This window comes from Copadichromis virginalis, linkage group LG13 (genome assembly GCF_057382275.1).
Source record: "Copadichromis virginalis isolate Kocher_CV1m ecotype Utaka linkage group LG13, C_Virginalis_male_GT1.1, whole genome shotgun sequence".
NCBI lineage: Eukaryota > Metazoa > Chordata > Actinopteri > Cichliformes > Cichlidae > Copadichromis > Copadichromis virginalis.
Window position 1 is genome coordinate 26,497,210 of NC_140630.1, and position 17,036 is coordinate 26,514,245.

The 17,036-nt window shown below is 41.1% G+C and overlaps 2 protein-coding genes and 1 long non-coding RNA gene across 9 annotated transcripts in view; 1 reads left to right on the forward strand and 2 right to left on the reverse strand.

The window, feature by feature from the left end:
- Positions 1-184: 184 nt before the first annotated feature.
- Positions 185-5,986, reverse strand: pdlim1 (PDZ and LIM domain 1 (elfin)). Its single transcript, XM_085478284.1, has 7 exons — positions 5,795-5,986; positions 4,621-4,772; positions 4,029-4,113; positions 2,826-3,010; positions 1,941-2,083; positions 1,681-1,798; positions 185-846 (listed from the first exon to the last, which is right to left on the reverse strand). The coding sequence occupies exons 1-7, from the start codon at positions 5,885-5,887 to the stop codon at positions 660-662; spliced, it is 963 nt and encodes a 320-aa protein (XP_085334410.1). The 5' UTR covers positions 5,888-5,986; the 3' UTR covers positions 185-659.
- Positions 5,987-6,111: 125 nt separating this feature from the next.
- The window catches only part of LOC146695831 (uncharacterized), a 42,569-nt gene continuing 31,644 nt past the window's right edge, over positions 6,112-17,036 (forward strand). The window contains exon 1 of the long non-coding RNA XR_014923634.1: positions 6,112-6,174. This is a non-coding gene — a long non-coding RNA (uncharacterized LOC146695831). The remainder of the gene's footprint in view (positions 6,175-17,036) is intronic.
- sorbs1 (sorbin and SH3 domain containing 1) overlaps positions 11,370-17,036 on the reverse strand; it is a 42,896-nt gene continuing 37,229 nt past the window's right edge. For 5 of the 7 annotated variants that reach the window (XM_085478277.1, XM_085478271.1, XM_085478272.1 and 2 more), the window contains 4 exons: positions 16,757-16,852; positions 15,633-15,820; positions 15,420-15,526; positions 11,370-15,111 (listed from right to left, as the gene is read on the reverse strand). In XM_085478277.1, coding sequence (XP_085334403.1) covers positions 15,044-15,111; positions 15,420-15,526; positions 15,633-15,820; positions 16,757-16,852 — 459 coding nt within the window. In that variant the 3' untranslated portion in view covers positions 11,370-15,043. Of the gene's footprint in view, positions 15,112-15,419; positions 15,527-15,632; positions 15,821-16,756; positions 16,853-17,036 lie in introns of those variants that run through there. The other 2 variants (XM_085478274.1, XM_085478275.1) reach the window with 2 other exon arrangements.

The following is a 17,036-nucleotide window of genomic DNA, read 5'->3' on the forward strand; positions in this document are numbered from 1 at the left end:
TTTTTAAAAAAAGGGGGGAAAAAAGACTTTCTGAAGCCACAACTGTCATTCAAATCATTCTTTGTGTTTGAAAGCAATTTAATGATCATGTGGCACCCCTAATATTTGCAACCCTACAATCAGTGTCACTAAAAGTAAAGAAAAAGAGCACAAGGGACAGTTAATAAACCAGGACGACATGAGAGAATTTGTTCAAGCTAAAAAATATTTATTCGGCAATTATATTCAAATGTATTTTGCTGTATAAAACAATGTTTATTTATTCAATAAAAACTGTAGAAAACATGTTTTTCCTTTAACAGGGATGGGAATATTCTGGCTTTCTTTTGCTTCCATGATTCAAAAGACGCTGAAATGTACAAACAGTATCAAAACATAGTGGCTGTCATTCAAATTATTTTAAATGATACGAAAAAAAAGAAATGCCATCTTACAGTATTCACTGGTTTTTCTTATAGGCCAAAGTTTTTGTGCAAATCAACATTTTCAAACACGTAGTTCCTTACTGTCCTGCCTACCAGTGACAGTACTGAAGTATAGTGTGAAAGGAGACCAGTTCATAGTCTTACGAGTAGCATTAGCTAAATATTGTAAGTCTCGGTTTATGTCTTGGTGTCCTATGGTGGCGTGCAGTCCGAGGCCGAGCTCAGTGAGGGGAACTACTTGGGAAAGACCGTAACCACGTCGTAGCCCTCGGGTGGAGTCACTCGCTCGCGGGCGTGCGTCTCACAGTAAATCTGGTTCTCCACAAAGAAATGTCCCTTCTGTTTTAGGTTGACGTTGCAGTCTGTGCAGGTGTAGCACTCGGGATGACGGAACTTGTCCCTCAGCTTCACAACCATCCCTCTGAAGTGTAAATAAAAACAAAAATAAGTGAGAATGGCAGTGAGGGTCGCTGTCTATAGGAAAGAGCATCTTCTGATCTAAGCTGATCAAGTTAGAAAACCTAAACACACATTTACTTTTAGATCTCAAAGGTGTTTTGGAGAAAGATGAACATCAGGAAACGTCTGAGTCAGAAATTAGGCCTGATTTATAATGTTTTGCTTGCCATTACAGGCACGTTCCATGTTCCCACTTCCCAAAACAGCACAGACATGAAAATGTCAGAAAATGAAGTGATACTCTCGTACAGTATCTCAAAAAGGAAAGGACTGAAATGACCCTGTGGGAGAAAAGATTCTGTGTCGTATTCTGTACACTAGGATTTTATAATCTGGCTTTAACATCCACAACCACGTTGAAAATAATGGTAAGAAACAAAAGCAATTAATCTATTGCTAAAAAAGACGCATATTATAAGCCAGCATTGGTGAACCCGTGGGCAGACCCGTTCCTGGTAAACCCCATACTAAACCCTCGGCATGGCAGATTTAAGTAGAAGTTTCTAAACTTAGATCTTCTGATGGGACAGTGTGGACAGTGTGCTAAACATCTGTATGAAGTAAGGATTTTCAAGGATACTCTTAAAGAAAGGAAAATAAAACATTTATGGACTTTTCTAAAAATATAAAAAGCAAAATTAAAATATCTTCCAGCAGCAGGAATTAGGAAACAAGTGTGTTGTTGTTACTTCATTTGCCCACAAGGTGGAGACAGTATTTCTCCCAAGTGCTGCTAGATTCAGATGAACACAATCTAGAGGCCTACAGAGTTCAAGCTTGACCATAAAATACTTACACAATCCCAGATCCACATTTGTCACACATGGGTAACTTCTCTGTGTTCCCCACTGATGCTCCAACCTTTGTTGTGGGCGCTTTCACACTCCTGAAGCCTGATGGTTTATCCAAGTCGCCTACAAACACCAAGAATAGACTGAAAATCTTGATTGGAACTAAAAGACAACAGTCTACCAAAAAGCTAAAATTGTTTAAAAATACAATATAAAAATCCTACATTGCCCCTTAAAGTATATGGAAAAAGCATGGTATCAGTACCTGTCTCAAGAATCTCCTGAAGCACCTTGAATGAAGCAGACTGTCGAGGAGGCTCGTCAGACTCCTGATTCTCCTGCAGCATCTTGTAGACTTCGGAATCTGCGACTATGGGCGGTCGCTTACCTGATGGCTCTGATGGAGCACTAGAAAGAAATTGGGCACGTTTCAGCAAGGAAAAAAAAAAAAAATCATATTCAGCAACAGCATTTTGATACATAATCAGACTGGCAGTAAAAGCCCAGGAGATCAGTGCTGATTCAGCACGAAAAAAAAAAACGCCAATGAATGAACCTTCTCTTGTGTTTTACTTGTTTTAAACATAGACTTAAGTGACATCATTTTCTTAAGTCACTGGATTAGTAAATACTGGCTCCATCTGCTTGGAAGCAATATTCACACTTTAATGATTTGTTGAAGCACAGCAGCCTTTCGGGAGCTGGCCCGCTACTGTAAATCTTGCAGTTAGCAGTTAGAGCCAAACAGTGTGCACATGTACTTCTCCTCCAGAAAGGATTCAAATAAATCACAGAGTGTTTAAGAGGTTTTGTGTATGTCAGTATTGAAGTAATCCTCTAAAACAAACGCAGTTCCAGTTTCCCCAATTCAAAATGAGTATTTGGAAAACAACTTAATGAAAAGCTAAGCTTGCAGAATGATCTAGAAAAGTCTTTCACAGAGTATCCAAACAACCAAGTAAATCAAAAAGGAAGATGCATACAAATTCATTTTTCAATTAAATGGAAACATTCTGAATTTGAGCCACAATTTACTGAGTCTACTGCCCACAACGATTATTTACTCTGTGACCCAAGCAGAGCCCAGCTAAACTCACTCATCCTCACATTTTCAATACTGATTGATTGCCATCACTTAAGCCCATCTTACTTGTTGGGGGGGTCATTAGCCGTAGTAATGGTCTTGACTTCATCCACAGCTGAGTTGAAGTCCTTGATATTCTCTGAAGAGTACAGCCCAGATGGATTATTGTACTGGTTAGTCACCACTTTGGAGCCGAAACCAGTGAAAGGCAGGGCGCTCCTGTTGTGGGTCGAGCCTATGTGTTTCACCTCCTGCAAAAACCAAGCTGCAAAAGTTAGGAGAGTGCAATATTTATGAAATCCAAGCGTAATTGAAACAAGCAATACTCTCAGTGCACACCTGATGAGCTATAAAAGTTTTTTTTTCTTAATTGCGCATGTACAAACATGCAGTGTTTGCTAAGTGGGTTAGAAATATTGCTTAAGGTTTGAAAGTGACTGGCCTATTGTGTTTTAAGCTTCACTTTCAATAACATTTTTCGTGAAAACAGACTTGGAAACTTTGAGCGGTTCTGTCTTTTTAAAGCAGCTTCCAGTCTGATACAAAGTCACACATAATTTAGCAGGATAATGACTGTGGACTCTGCCTTAATTATACCTACGTGGCTAACTTTAACGACAGATGCGTCATGACACTGGCATGCCATCACAGTGGGCATACAAATACCACCAAATCTAGCTCATGCTTTACAGTGGGAACACGGAAATGCCTCCAAATATAGCTCATGCTTCAAGCTTCTAAAAGTGCAAAATCTCCCCGAGTCTCTGCGAGCAAGATGACTTGCGCAAAGGAGCTGACAATACTTACATAAAACAAAAGAGTGAAGCAACAGATTCTAGAGAAGTGCTTGAAATATGTGTTAATGTGTGTTGGAGAAACAAAAAAAACAAAACTCTAGTTTTGTGACTTGTGAAACACACACACACACACACACACACACACAGGGCCTGAGACACCGTTTCCTACATGAATTCATACTTTGGCCTCAACTTTCCACTCAGCGGGCAGGAACTGAGGCTTGCGTCAGGGCTTGGCTGATAAACTACTGTCTCCTAGGAAACCTCCTGTTGGTAAGTAAACAATGACTTCATCATGAACAGTAGTAGGATATAAATTTAAAAAAAAAAAAAAATCCCCAAGCCTTTGCAGGCATGGGGAGGGCAGCACTCTGGCTTCCAGAAACTGAACGGCTACTCGATTTCACTCTAAATGACAAAGCTGGAGGAGTCACTTTGTTAAAGTTCATACAGCTTTGATGCTGACACACACCCGTGGTTCTGACGCAAGATTCATCTTGTAGGGATGCGTCTTCCCCTCTTCAGATGACAGCGGCGACCACAGTTTTGTTTCTGACCTGAGGAAGACAGGAAGGCAAAACAAGGCTTGAAAGATGATCTGAGGATTCAGTAACATAAAATGCCAGGATTGCCCGCGTGTTCCTGTGTATCAGCACGTGAACGCAATATTAGGGCTGTGTCTTTGAATGCAACAGAGCCCTTGCAGGCATGCTCATGTTCTTGTTTATCTTGCAGTTAAGCCCGTCCTTTCATGCATTCAATATGACATCGCTTAATGGGAGCAAACATATGTGGTTCCAACCGTCTTTCAAAGCCCTTTTGATACGACTCCTCAAAAGTCATCAGTCATGAGTAATTTACAAGACGACACAACAGAGCGATGCGGGATTGCAACATGGTAAAAACCAGTAAAACAAACAGAACTGCTGTTTAAAAATCACTGAATAAACATGATGTCACTCGCTGAACACCTGGATTGCAGCTGAGCCGTCTCACATTACTCACTCTTTTTCTCTGAGCCTATGGCTATGCAGATGAGAATGGCACATTTAGACACAGCTTACCTGTCTATGGAGAGCACCATTTCCTCTATGCAGCCCTTTATCTTGTTCTGCGCCTCCAAGTGAGTCATGTTCTCTGTTGGTTCTCCATCGATGGAAAGAATTATATCCCCGATGCATAGATTTGCTTGGGCTGCTTTACTCCCGGGGTTGACCTACAACACAGGACATAGAAATTATAAAATTAGAAGCCACTTGTGCACCATAATTACAAATATATGGAAAACGCACCTTCTAATTACAGCCTAAAGGCTTCCAAGTCAAAAGAGGAGAATGCCATTGTTTTAAACCTGACCTTCAAGAACCTTTAAGCAGCTGTCTTTGTTAACAGTAAACAGAAGCGAAGGCACTTGCAGAGTCAGGATAAAAGCTTCCTGGAGCCCAGATTCTCTATCTGAGATAAAGGCCTAAAGCAGGGAGAGGGACCAGGAATTCCTAATCACTTTTCCATGGGTGGGGTGGCCTGACCACAGTAATAACCTTCACAAGAGGGGAAAAATGCAGTGTAGGCTCAGAGGAGTGCTTTGCTAGCTATAATCCGGTTCATTACTGCCACCAGAGCAGCACCCTGTATGAAGCTTAATAAAATCTTAGCGCTAATGAACACCAGTGAGGTGTGTCAGCTGTCAGCGCATGACAAAGAGGCTCCGATGGGTCCATGGTCACTCAGTGATGTCAAAGCATGGAGTTGAAACTTTTAAAAAATCACGCTTTAAATCTTAAGTAAATTCTGTAAGAGACCAAATATGAAAACCATTGTTTGGGATTAGTGCATTTGTGGTTCGGCTATTATAAAACTACTGTTTTAAAGTAGCTTTAACTCTCAGTTAAAGACTGAAAAAGATACATAAAAATCACAATTCATCAGAAATTCACCAAAAATATATTTTACCTTACATAAAAATGTAAGTTTTTAAATATTAAGTGGGGTCCACGGACCACCGCGTTTGCTCCTTGAGGTAGCACTAGCAAAAATTGCCGCTAACTTAACTTTTAATTACAATAAACTGAGAAAGCTAACGCTAGTTTAGCCGTTCGTTAGCCCTCCGGTTAACACAAGCTAACCGTTAATCGTCAACCAGCCTTCAGTAAAGTCGCGGGGAAACAATGAGAGGTGAGAGTCCAGGTGCGGTTACACTGAAATGCGGGGGAGAAACTAACAGTAAAACGAACTTACCCGGGAAATAGCCAGTGGCTGCTCGAAGTCCTTTCCTCCAACCAGCCTGAACCCCCAGGGGCCGGGACCCTGCAACGCCACACGGAGAGGCATGGTGTGAAAGTTTTGAAACAGAGCCGACGGTAGTAAAGGAGCTGCCTCAGACCTCTGCTTCACTTCCTACTGCAATATGACGTGGAGTAATCAATGGTCAAAAGTTTGAGGCTGACTGCAACTCCACCGCATTAGTGGAGGGGGAGGACCCTCGGATTACAGTTGGACGAATAGATTTTGAAGTTTCCTCCCTGATAAGTGAGACCGAAGATCGTGTATGAAGAAGATGGATCACTCGCGCACACGCCACTGACGTGCAGAATTGTGGGATTAAGCCACCATACTGGGTGAGTAAGCCCCTTGGACACAGCGACTGAGTAGTGGCCATCATTTTCTTCGTCACGTGTTTATCTTATTAAGAAAATCTGAAGCAATGAAAATACTGTTGTGTGGCTTATGACACTAGTTATCAGGGTCCCTTCCCAGGGCTTCAACTCACACCTTGCCCTAGGTGACCTCGATAGGGTGGGGCAAGCTCTCACAGTTGTTTCACCCTTATTTATTTGTTTGTTTAATCTTTATTTTATTTAACCATGAAGTCGTTTAAGATTAACATAATATTTTCAAGGTAAACCTGGTTTCAACCCCCAGTGATGGCAATGACCCACGCCTTTCTCCACACAACTCACACGATCAATATGGGTCCTTCAGGACCACCTCCAAAGAGGACGCTGCCTTTATGGGTTAAATGCTTGGGAAACTCCACCTTTTGTTTTTAGAACAGAAGAAATGTCTTGTATGAGGGCCGAAACGTCTTCAAAAACTTAAAAAAAGACAAGCTCTCAAGACCAACATGACCTGGATGACTGAGAATCTACACAGACATGGTTAGACTTGAGCATGACGTGTAAGTGATTTCAGGATTCACAATCTTTGCACTGCTAATGGCCGCATTAGTAATGCTGGTGTGATAAAGAGAATGCATGTTTGAGCCTGTAATTCTGCCTGGAGCAGTTAAAGCTCAACCAAGTCACTTTACATTGTTGTGATTATTAAAATCAAACTTTTCCTGGTACTGGTCTGGTGTTGAATGTGCAAGGGTGTCTTTAGTATTGCTGCTAAGGTTAAAAGAAGCATGTGAAGACTGAATTTGCGCTGGACTGGGAGTAAGTTGTTTCGTTTTGGATGTGTTTCTGTAAGGACTGCTAAAGTCAGCATGTCTGCTTGAAGGTGAACCACCATATGTGATGGATGAATCACATCCTGACTGGGCTTCAACACTTTGCTTGAGTCACTCTGAAGCACACCCTGCACACTTATAGCGCCCACATTTGTCGAGCATGATGGATCCAAAACACAAGCAGAGGATGAGGATTAGAAGGGTCAATTCTTCATAAATGCAGAAGAAAAATGATGGCAAAGAAAACATTTAGAAGAAAAAAATACTATAAGAAGTCACTAATTTGATTACATCTGTAGTTGTTATTAATTCTTGTTAATTATGTTTTTATCTTGTCACTTTAAGCCTTGATTATACTGAGACACGGGCAGCTGGAAACACCTCCTGCAGACTAGTAAATCCTGTTACCCTTCTTTGAAGTCTCTGCAGACAAGTCCACGTGGTCGCAAAAACAAGCAGGCACGTGGATGTCTGCACAGCTTAGCCCTTTTGGAATTTTTACTTGTGTTGGAGTTTGTTTATTTTTTTAAGAGTGCCAATGTGAAGCACTGAAGCATGCTATAGCTTGGTCCCAATTCAGTGACTGCATCCTTCCAATGCTACAGAGGAAGAGGAAAGGACGGTACTGAACAGGCCAGGCAGATGTGTATGGACACAACCGTGGTAACGTAAATGAAGCATATAGAGTCTACAGAGGGGCAAACGTGCCAGTGTAAACACGTTCCCCTGTAATATCCCAACTACACATTGCTTGTCATGGATGATGCTGCTCTTCAGTCAAATGCTGATTGGTTGACAAATGGGCCAAGTTCATCAGAAATGGGTTTCCATAGCCGAGCAGGTACATCCACCAAGTGCAATGCAAAGAGTTGGATGCGGTGGTTGTAAAGCACGCCTTCACTGACCAGTGGAAACATGTTTTCTGGAGTGACAAATCACACTTCTCCATCTGGCAATCCAATGGACAAGTCTGGGTATGGCAGTTTCCAGGAGAACGGTATTTGTCTGACTGCACTGTGCATAGTGTAATTTGCCTGCACAGAGTCCTGACCTCAATCCAAAAAAAACCACCTTTGGGATGAATTAGAGCAGAGACTGTGGCCTTTTCGTTTAACGCTAGTGTCTGAATTCACAAATGTGCATCTGGAATGATGGTCAGAAATTCCCATAAACGTGTAAAACTTGAGGAAAGACTTCCCAGAAGAGCTGAAGCTATTATAATGTGAAGGGTGGGCTGACATCATATTTAAACCCTATGAATTAAGAGTGGGTTGCCACTCAAATTCATATGCATGTGTAGGCAGACGGGTGAATACTTCAAAGATCTTTATCCTATAACTTGCATTTTTTAATGCTCGTTGTGCCTTGAATTACATTTTTTGTTGTTGATGTACATAAATAAATGTGATTAATCTCTCTGTTTTTTTTATTTATTGTTCTTTATCGGCACATACATCCACCCATAATCTTCGGCTCATCCAAATCGGGAGTCTATCCCAGCGGAAAATGTTAATTGATGACTATCCAAATACAGTTCATGAATAAATCACATCTCTAAATATCAGTACCATACAATTTCCTTATTGAAAGAAAACACTAACTTAAATCACAGTGGTCTAATCTTCCTTTACTAGCAGTAAGGAGAAGAAATTAATTTTTATATTAAGCAGTTCCACTGCAGTGGCTATGGTGACCCGTTTGTTATCATCACATCAGAACGATTACTTCTGAAGAGACCCCACGGACAGCAGCTTCTTTCCAACGGAGATTGCTTGATCTCCAGGAACTCCTTTAAATTCAGCTGGCCTTTTAGGGCCTTTCGTTTAATTTCTCTGGTGCTCTTGCTTCCTCCCCTGTCCAAAGACATGCATGTTAACTGATGATTCTAACCGGGCTATTGGTGAGGGCTCGATAAGGTGTTTACAGTGTGTGGAATAAAACAAATCAAAGTCTAAAACACTTTGAGTGGTCAGCAATGCTAGAAAAGCATTACATTGTATGATGACAGCTGTGCTTTTGTGCACACCAAAGCAGTTTAACCACTGGAAGGCCACAGCCTCACTGTGTCCATGAAATTCTGCTGCGTTAACCTAGAAGCTGGAAGCTAAAGGTGTTCAGGCAGGAACTTTGTGTTGTTGAACATAACTGAGACCTTTTTTGGAGGAACTTGTAGTGTTTCCTCAGAATAATGAGGAAGATGTGAAGCACTTTGCCAACTCATGCTCTGCGGCTTGACGAACTGATCGGCCTGATTGCTCACTTTAAAAAAAACACCATTTAATTTTCATCCTCGTGGTGAATGATTGCGTAACACTGTGAAGATACTGATACAACTCAGAAGTGCTGTAGTTCCTGTGTTACCGAGAAGATGCACAAAGTAATTCAGAATAACATCATATGAAATTGCAGGACACTGCCGATCCTCCCATTCAGCGAAGGTTGATAATACAGTACTGTAAAGTATTATCATTGCACTTGGTCAGCTACAACACCTAAGGTGACAATTTACTACTGATTCTTGGTACTGATGCCTGGATGTACAAATAAGAGAACCACAATTGATGGCAAGTATTAAAACACAAAATAATATCAAAGATTTTGCATCATACACTGTGAAGTTTGGCCAAAAAAGAAATTAAACATTCTTTGCTTTTAATTTAATTTTTCATTATTATTAAACTGATATTAAACAACAAAAAAGTGCAACTTTGCGATGACCACATTATTTTTAATGAAAGGACGTTTCTCTGAAAGCAGAGCAGAGTGGTACCTCTTCCTGTTTTGGACCTCTCACAAGAGCTTCAGTTCGTTTTAGAGACGTCGGCCTGCCCTTGCGTCACCGTGTTATGTGCAAACTTACCATTTATGGTAGAGCTAAATCCCAGGATGTGGAATGTGCCGCTCCCAAAAACTGAATTCCTGCCAGAGGGCCTCTGCTGAAAGTGGAGGAAAAAAATAAAGGGGGGGCAAGGCGGCCAAACTGAATGAAACACGTCCTTTCTTGTGGGTTTTGCTTTGTAATGTTAGGTATGCCAAAAAGTCTGTGAGCCTGTTTTAAAGTGACGCTGTTATCAGTTCAAGTGGATATGGATCAAGTGCTTCTGGCTGTTCTGTCAGCAGGACTCTGAGCGGCTTTCAGCATTTGTTCACTGTGATTACAGGAGTCTGACATTTATTGCTTCATTTCACCCAACAGCATTCACCCACTTTCCTGAGTGCAGCCACAACACTGCACTACATCAGAAATGATCATCAGATAACACAGCTGACGTTCAACAGTCCAGAGGTGAACAGCTCCCCTTCGAACCCGTCTTGTAGGCAAAGTTTGAAGATCTGCTTTTTCAAAACAAACAAACAAACAAACCAAACATAACCCCCACACCCACTTCATTAGTTACACCTTGCTGATACTGGGTTGGCCTTCATCTGGCACAGATTCAACAAGGTGCTGGAAGCATTCTTCAGATTCTGGTCCACGCTCACATGATAACATCACACACTTTACATCATGCAAATCTCCCGTTCCACTACATTCCCAAGGTGCTCTATTAGATTGAACTCACTGACATGTTCAAGAAACCAGTTTGAAATGATTTAAGCTTTAGGACACCAGGGCATATCTTGCTGGAAAGAACCATCAGAAGATGTACACTGTAGTTTTTCAGTTTCCTGTTTTTAACTGTCAGTAGTGGGGTCTTCCGCTGCTGTAGCACATCTGCTTCAAGGTTTGATATGTGCATTCAGAGATGCTCTTCTGCATCCTTTGGTTGTAACAAAGTATTATTTGAATCAGAGATTTTCCCTTTTTCAGATCATTCTCTGCAAACCCAGAGATGGCTGTGCTGGAAAATCCCAGCTGATCAGCAGTTTCTGAAATACTCAGACGAGCCTGACTGGCATGACCATGCTACATTCACAGTCATTAAATCACCTTTCTTCCTCATTTTCATGCTTGGTTTGAACTTCAGCAAGTTGGCACGCCCCCTTCCCGAAATGTACTGAACTGCTTTTGAGATCAGCTGATCAGAGAGTTATTTTAACTAGACAAAGAGGTGTACCCAGTGAAGTGGCTGGTGCTATATTTAGGACCCCGGTGATCCTGTGTCCAGAAAAACAATTTAACTTGGCAACTTAAGTGCTTAAAATACTGTTAGTAATTTACTTTAAACACTTGAATATACAGTGCTGAATTCATTGTTCGTCTTTGCAGGTTTTCGTCTATTACATTTTCTAAACCAACACTCTTTCTAATGAGCCAGGATGAAAACTCACATGCTCACACAGCCGGAACAAGTTGGCCAATGCTAAAAACGGACTTTTCCCCTCAGATTTTTTTCAAAAAACAAAACTGGCAACACATGCAATGGTTTAAATGGTTTATTAAATATTGCATAATACCGAACACAGCAGTGTATAGTATCTTTATTTTAATATTGTCAATGTAACAGCACTGCAAATTGAAGCAAACAAACCAAACCTGTTGCAGGCTGTGCGTCCGTTTTTCATGAGTGTTAATCATGTCGAAGCGTTATGTCACACTTTTAGGTTCTTGTACAGTAACAGACAAGTTCTTAGTAAATGTTCTCCCGTCACAGAGACTCGAACAAACGGGGAAAATCAGGGTTACACAAAATACGTCATGGATACATTTCAGTGATACTGAAAAAAAAAGAAAATGAGGCACAATTTTTCAAACATAAGGCAACATGATCCTCACAAATGGCAGCGTAATGTTTAATCTTTCTGTGCTCAGTAACGCTCCACTCTGTGCTTTGCCAATAAAACAAAACAAAAAAATCCTTCAGGCAAAATAAACCACTGCAAGTGACAGAGAGTTCAATCTGACGCTCCTATTGCTCGCAGTCTATTTTTTATTTTACATATTTACAATCCTTCATTTGCCGAACTGTTCAATAACGTTTCACACGTTTTTTTGTTTTTTTACATGTTTACACTGCCTGCAACACATTCATATATTCATACATTCATACATCCCGTGACGTTTTACGGACAAATCACAGAAACAATCTATTGCCAATTGTTTTGTCACTAAACGAGTGATTATTTGCCCATCGTGCAGTGTGTCTGAGAAGGAGCAAACCTCTCTACGTCGCAACAGGATTCATTTCGAAAGGCGACAGCTCAGCAGACTCCCGACTAATCAACACTTTCATGAAGAGCTGGAGTTACAGAGGCGGAGGTAAAATAAAAAAACAAAACACGCTTTTGTGATAAAATGAAATGCCTGGACATTAAAAACAGTGTGATAAAAAGGCAAACCCACACTGCAGTGTAATATATTCCGTGTGATATCTCGCTGGGAAAACATTCTTTGCTGATGTTGGCAAAGTAGCGGTTGTGATCTGCACAGGAAGAAAAACCCAATCTCACAGGAAACACTGATTGTACTGACCTGGCTTAAATGAATGTACTTCATCAATTAATAAAGTTCAGATATGACCTACGTGGTGGCCACATGCACAACTGTAGCTAACACATCATGGTGCAAAAAACAAAGACACTGTCGACATACGCTTCTAGATCTAATAAGTCTTATCTGTCTTATGTTTCTATACTTCAGCTTATCTTTCAGATTTTGTGTGTTCATAAACAGCTACACTGTAGGCCCTTTAATTTGAGTTTTTGGATAAGAAGGTGATGACAGCGCTTCTCTGAGTTCCACTGCTCACTACCATCAATCTTCCCAACATAAAGTACGATTAGATAAAAATACTTATTTAGCAATTGCGCAACGAACTACCCCCGTCTGCTGCTCCGAGCAGGTCATAACAAGCACTAAGGGTTTTTTTGGACACACTACCCGAAAGCTCTGCACGGCGCAGACACTGATGATGTGAGGGCGCTCGTGTGTTTGTGTGTGTAGGATCTATTCTGACACGTTACAGGTGTTGTGCCAAAAAGTGATTGTCTGCCAAAAACTGATTTCCGGTATTTGCCAAAAACTGATTGCTCGTATTTAAACTGCTATAAGTAACTTGTTGGGCTATAATATGTGAAACATATGTCAAATGCATCCCTCATGGATGACATAAAGTCATCTTGAGCCACAAACAACATTCGTGTAACAAGGTAGAAGCCGCAATCAGTTTTTGGCAGTGACTTTTATATAACCTTTATTTATCCAGTTAAAAAAAAAATCTCATTAACATTAAAAATGTCTTTTGTAAGAGTAAGTTGGCCAAGAGGACAGCAGAAATGGCAGCAAATATTACAATATTTCCGTAAAAATATTTTAAGTGGGGATAAAGGACCGGATTGGTTATAATGTAAGTGAAAAACAGATATTGTTTTAATTCTCTATATAACCCCTTTGTAAACCCTGTTCACCGAAGTCTATTTACGAACATACGTAAAGATATTACACATAAAAAATACACAGAAACATTGGAAATCAGTTTTTGGCAGACAATCACTTTTTGGCACAACACCGGATCTGATGGCGCTGGAGATGTGGGCGCTCCGTATTTGCAGGAAGACGGCTCTGATGCTTTGGTAGCGGAGATCAAAGCAATCTTCCATCGGCTATCGGCCATTAAAGGCTCAAAAAAAGCGGCGTTCACCGCGTCATTACTTCTGTTTTCTTTAAGTTAAAAGTGCAATTATTAGGGTGTTGGCTGGCTGATAGTGTTTCATGCTCCAGTGTGATTTGTCAGTCTCTCAATGATCTTATAGTGCATGCTGTATTAATGCTGACCTTACAACTGTAGTCATTATGAGTGAAAATGTGCAGCCGTACGTATACAGTTCTCTGTACGCATTTACATATACAATCATGTCAGTAAGGGCACAGTTAAAATCTCAATACGCTCTAAAAAAAAAAATCACTGATTATTTACTAAGACACCTTGTTGGCTTTGACTTAAAACTTGAAAGAGTTTTAGGTCATCAGTGCTATTACACTGTTAGGAGCGATCTTCCTAAATGACCAAACAGGAAGTTAAGTGCTACCACGCCTGTCCTGTGGTTGCTCTGAAGCTAGGCGTCTACCATCGGCTACCTTAAAGGCATCAATAATCAGCAAACACAGTTTTAAAATATACAAAATATAGGATGTGCATATACACAGTTTTTGTTTCACTTTTATGACACATGCAATAAAATCTGCGTGTCCTGTAATATGTGTTTGCAGTGGAAACTGAGAAAAAGAGAAGCCAGCAGCACACATCAACATTTTAGAGTTTCTACTCATGCACACGGCTGTTAATAACTTCTCTGTAGCAACCTTTGGATAGAGAATGAAGACAATACTGTATTCAATGTAACACACTTGGGCTACAATGAGTTGTGAATGCTGTGAGGCAAATACTGACTTTTCTGATGATTCAGAAAATGTGGAGGAAAATAGTTTAATATTTTAAAAATGGTCATTTTACATAAGGCTTTAAGTATTTAGAGTACCAAGGGCACTGACTTTAAGCTGTTTTTTTAAGGGAACTGTCTGGTTAACAGGGTCATAGAGTGATCTGATCATATTACAGGTTTTCTTTAAGTAGCTAAATCGAATCAATTTCATTCACGATACCTGATTTACATCATACTTTGCCAGCGGTGTTAAACACCTCTGGCCCTGAAAGATCAAAACACATTCTGACGCCTCCCCAGGTCCAGTTCAGGTAATAAGATCCACTCCTTTTATCCATACACTGCTCTGCTGCCTGCCTCTAGACTGAGGTGCTACGCAAACTCTTGCATACTGTAAAATTACACACACACAATAAAAGCTATTACGTGTACGTCGAAAAGCTAATTTGCAGGAGGCTTTCACAGAGAAATTCCACGTATGGAGACCGATGACTTCTGTGGAGACGTGCGTAAAATGTGATGGAGGTGTTTGGGCAGTGAGCTGTCCCCGTCTTCGCCTCGTGCAGTTTGACATACCTGGAGCCGATCTGATCACTTTCCCAGATAAAAATATTCGCCCGGCTAAATGACTATTCTAACCAACAGCCATGCGCGGTAGTTATGACTTCCCAAGCTTGACAGGCAACCGTGTGTTACAGCCAGATTAGATAGCTTTACAGTTTCACCTCCTTCACGTAATTCCCCGGGAAAGTCCCAAACTGTTTTGTCCGCTTTGATGTACCTGTGGAGGAAAAGAAAGATGAACATTGATCAGATTCTTTCTCAGATTTAATGCTTAGTACCAAAATAACCCCTTTGAGCTTTATTTAAAATTCTGTACAGGACCTGAGCATGCACACTGCACTCAATCCTCTGCTGTCATTCTTTAGAAACTCTATATATGAAGGAGATGACACGCTGAAAGAACCCTGAGCCTGCACATTGCACGCGTGCAGTCCTTTTTTGGCATTTTGCAGAAACCCTATATAGATTAATGTGACACACCGAGTGTGACCGCATCTCTGAGGAATCTAGGCCTGTGACACATACCAACGAACCAGCCGTCATCGCACTTCTCCATGACGCTGACGAGATCTCCCTCCTGCAGCTCCAGCTCGTCGTCGTTTTGCGGCACGTAGCTGTACAAAGCCTGAAATCTGGAGCGGCATGAAGCAGGGAAGACACAAAGTGTGAAATCAGCAAAGGTCTGTCTTTACCTAGAATATTAATAAGAGTCTGAAACGTGAAACAGATCTTACTCACATTCCACAGTTCAGACGGTTCGGCTCCGGGCTGCTGCTGTGTGACTGGGGTTGCTGGGAAATGATGAGAGATTGTTTACTGGGGTGGGGGTGCAGTCTATGAAGAGAGTCATTATGGTGGTGGGACAGGGTGCTGCAGTACCTCACCGAGGTCTCAGCTATATTCAAGATCTCATTACACACTGCCTCCTAGTAGTAGTAGTAGTAGGTGAAGTCGTCAGAAAAGAGAGAGAGACCCGGCCCACCGAGAGTCCCGGAGGAGGCCGAGGTGAAGGTGAGGAGGGGAGGTGAAGAGTTAGAGAAGGGGAGGTAAAGTGCAAGACAGGAAGGTAGGTCCGGTGAGTAGCAAGACAGAAAAGGATGTGATCCGTTAAAAGCCAGGAGAAAAGGTAGAGGGGGTGTTGGCCCAACCCGGGAGAAGAGGCATGAAATGGAAGGTCACCAGTAGAAGCATGTAGACAGGAAACATGAAATATTAGTTCAGTTGTACAGGATATAAGGCAGTAAGTGCACGCAGTATTAAAGGTGGGCTGACAGATTCAGCTTGAAGGAACAAAATAACCTCTTTGCTGCTAAAAGCTCTGTGAGCAGACTGATGTACATTCAATATACAGCTCAAGTCGGTAGCCTGTTAGCTTAGCTTGACAACTTAAAGGCTCAGGCTTATACTTAATGATAAAGCCAAACAGTAATTTAAGAGTAGCTTCACATAATTTTCTTAAAAAAAAAACTCATCTGTGTTTTGATCGGCCATGCTGCATTTTAAATTTTGACATAAAGACTACATATTAGAACAATGACTGTGCTTTAGAGATGCTGGTGGAGAATTTTATCAGCTCTGGATACATTTCATTTCCCCATTTTTTTGGTATTTATGCTAAGCTAGCTATAGCGGCTTCGTCAGCTGTAAAATGATTGATATTTAACTATAACTTCAGCAGGAGAGTAAGTTGAACTTCTGTTATATCATACGTCTAATATGTATGGGAGTTCAAGGTGCTGTGAGTCAAATGGATCTGTTAAGGTGGTATGTTTAGGATGGCACAAGATGAAGTCAGGTAGCAAACTACACATGCTCTTTGTAAACCTTTAACAGAGGTTCAGGAACACTTTCTATCACCTTACCGCAAACGAGTTAACATTGTTGTTATCTTGGATATCAAACAGCATCACAGGGCTTCTGGTGCTTCGTCCATGATGGTCGGCCTCATTTTTTACAAACTGTAACACAAAAAAAGGAATTCAAAATGAAAGCCTTGCACTGCATATCAACGTGCTGCGAATATGATCAAACTCCAGCGTGAGTCAAGTTTCCTGCAGGTGGATATTTCAGCTTCACGGCAGCTTGTCACTGTCCAAACAAAAAAACGTCCAACCAACAGAAGCATCTAACTTGTCAAGCTTG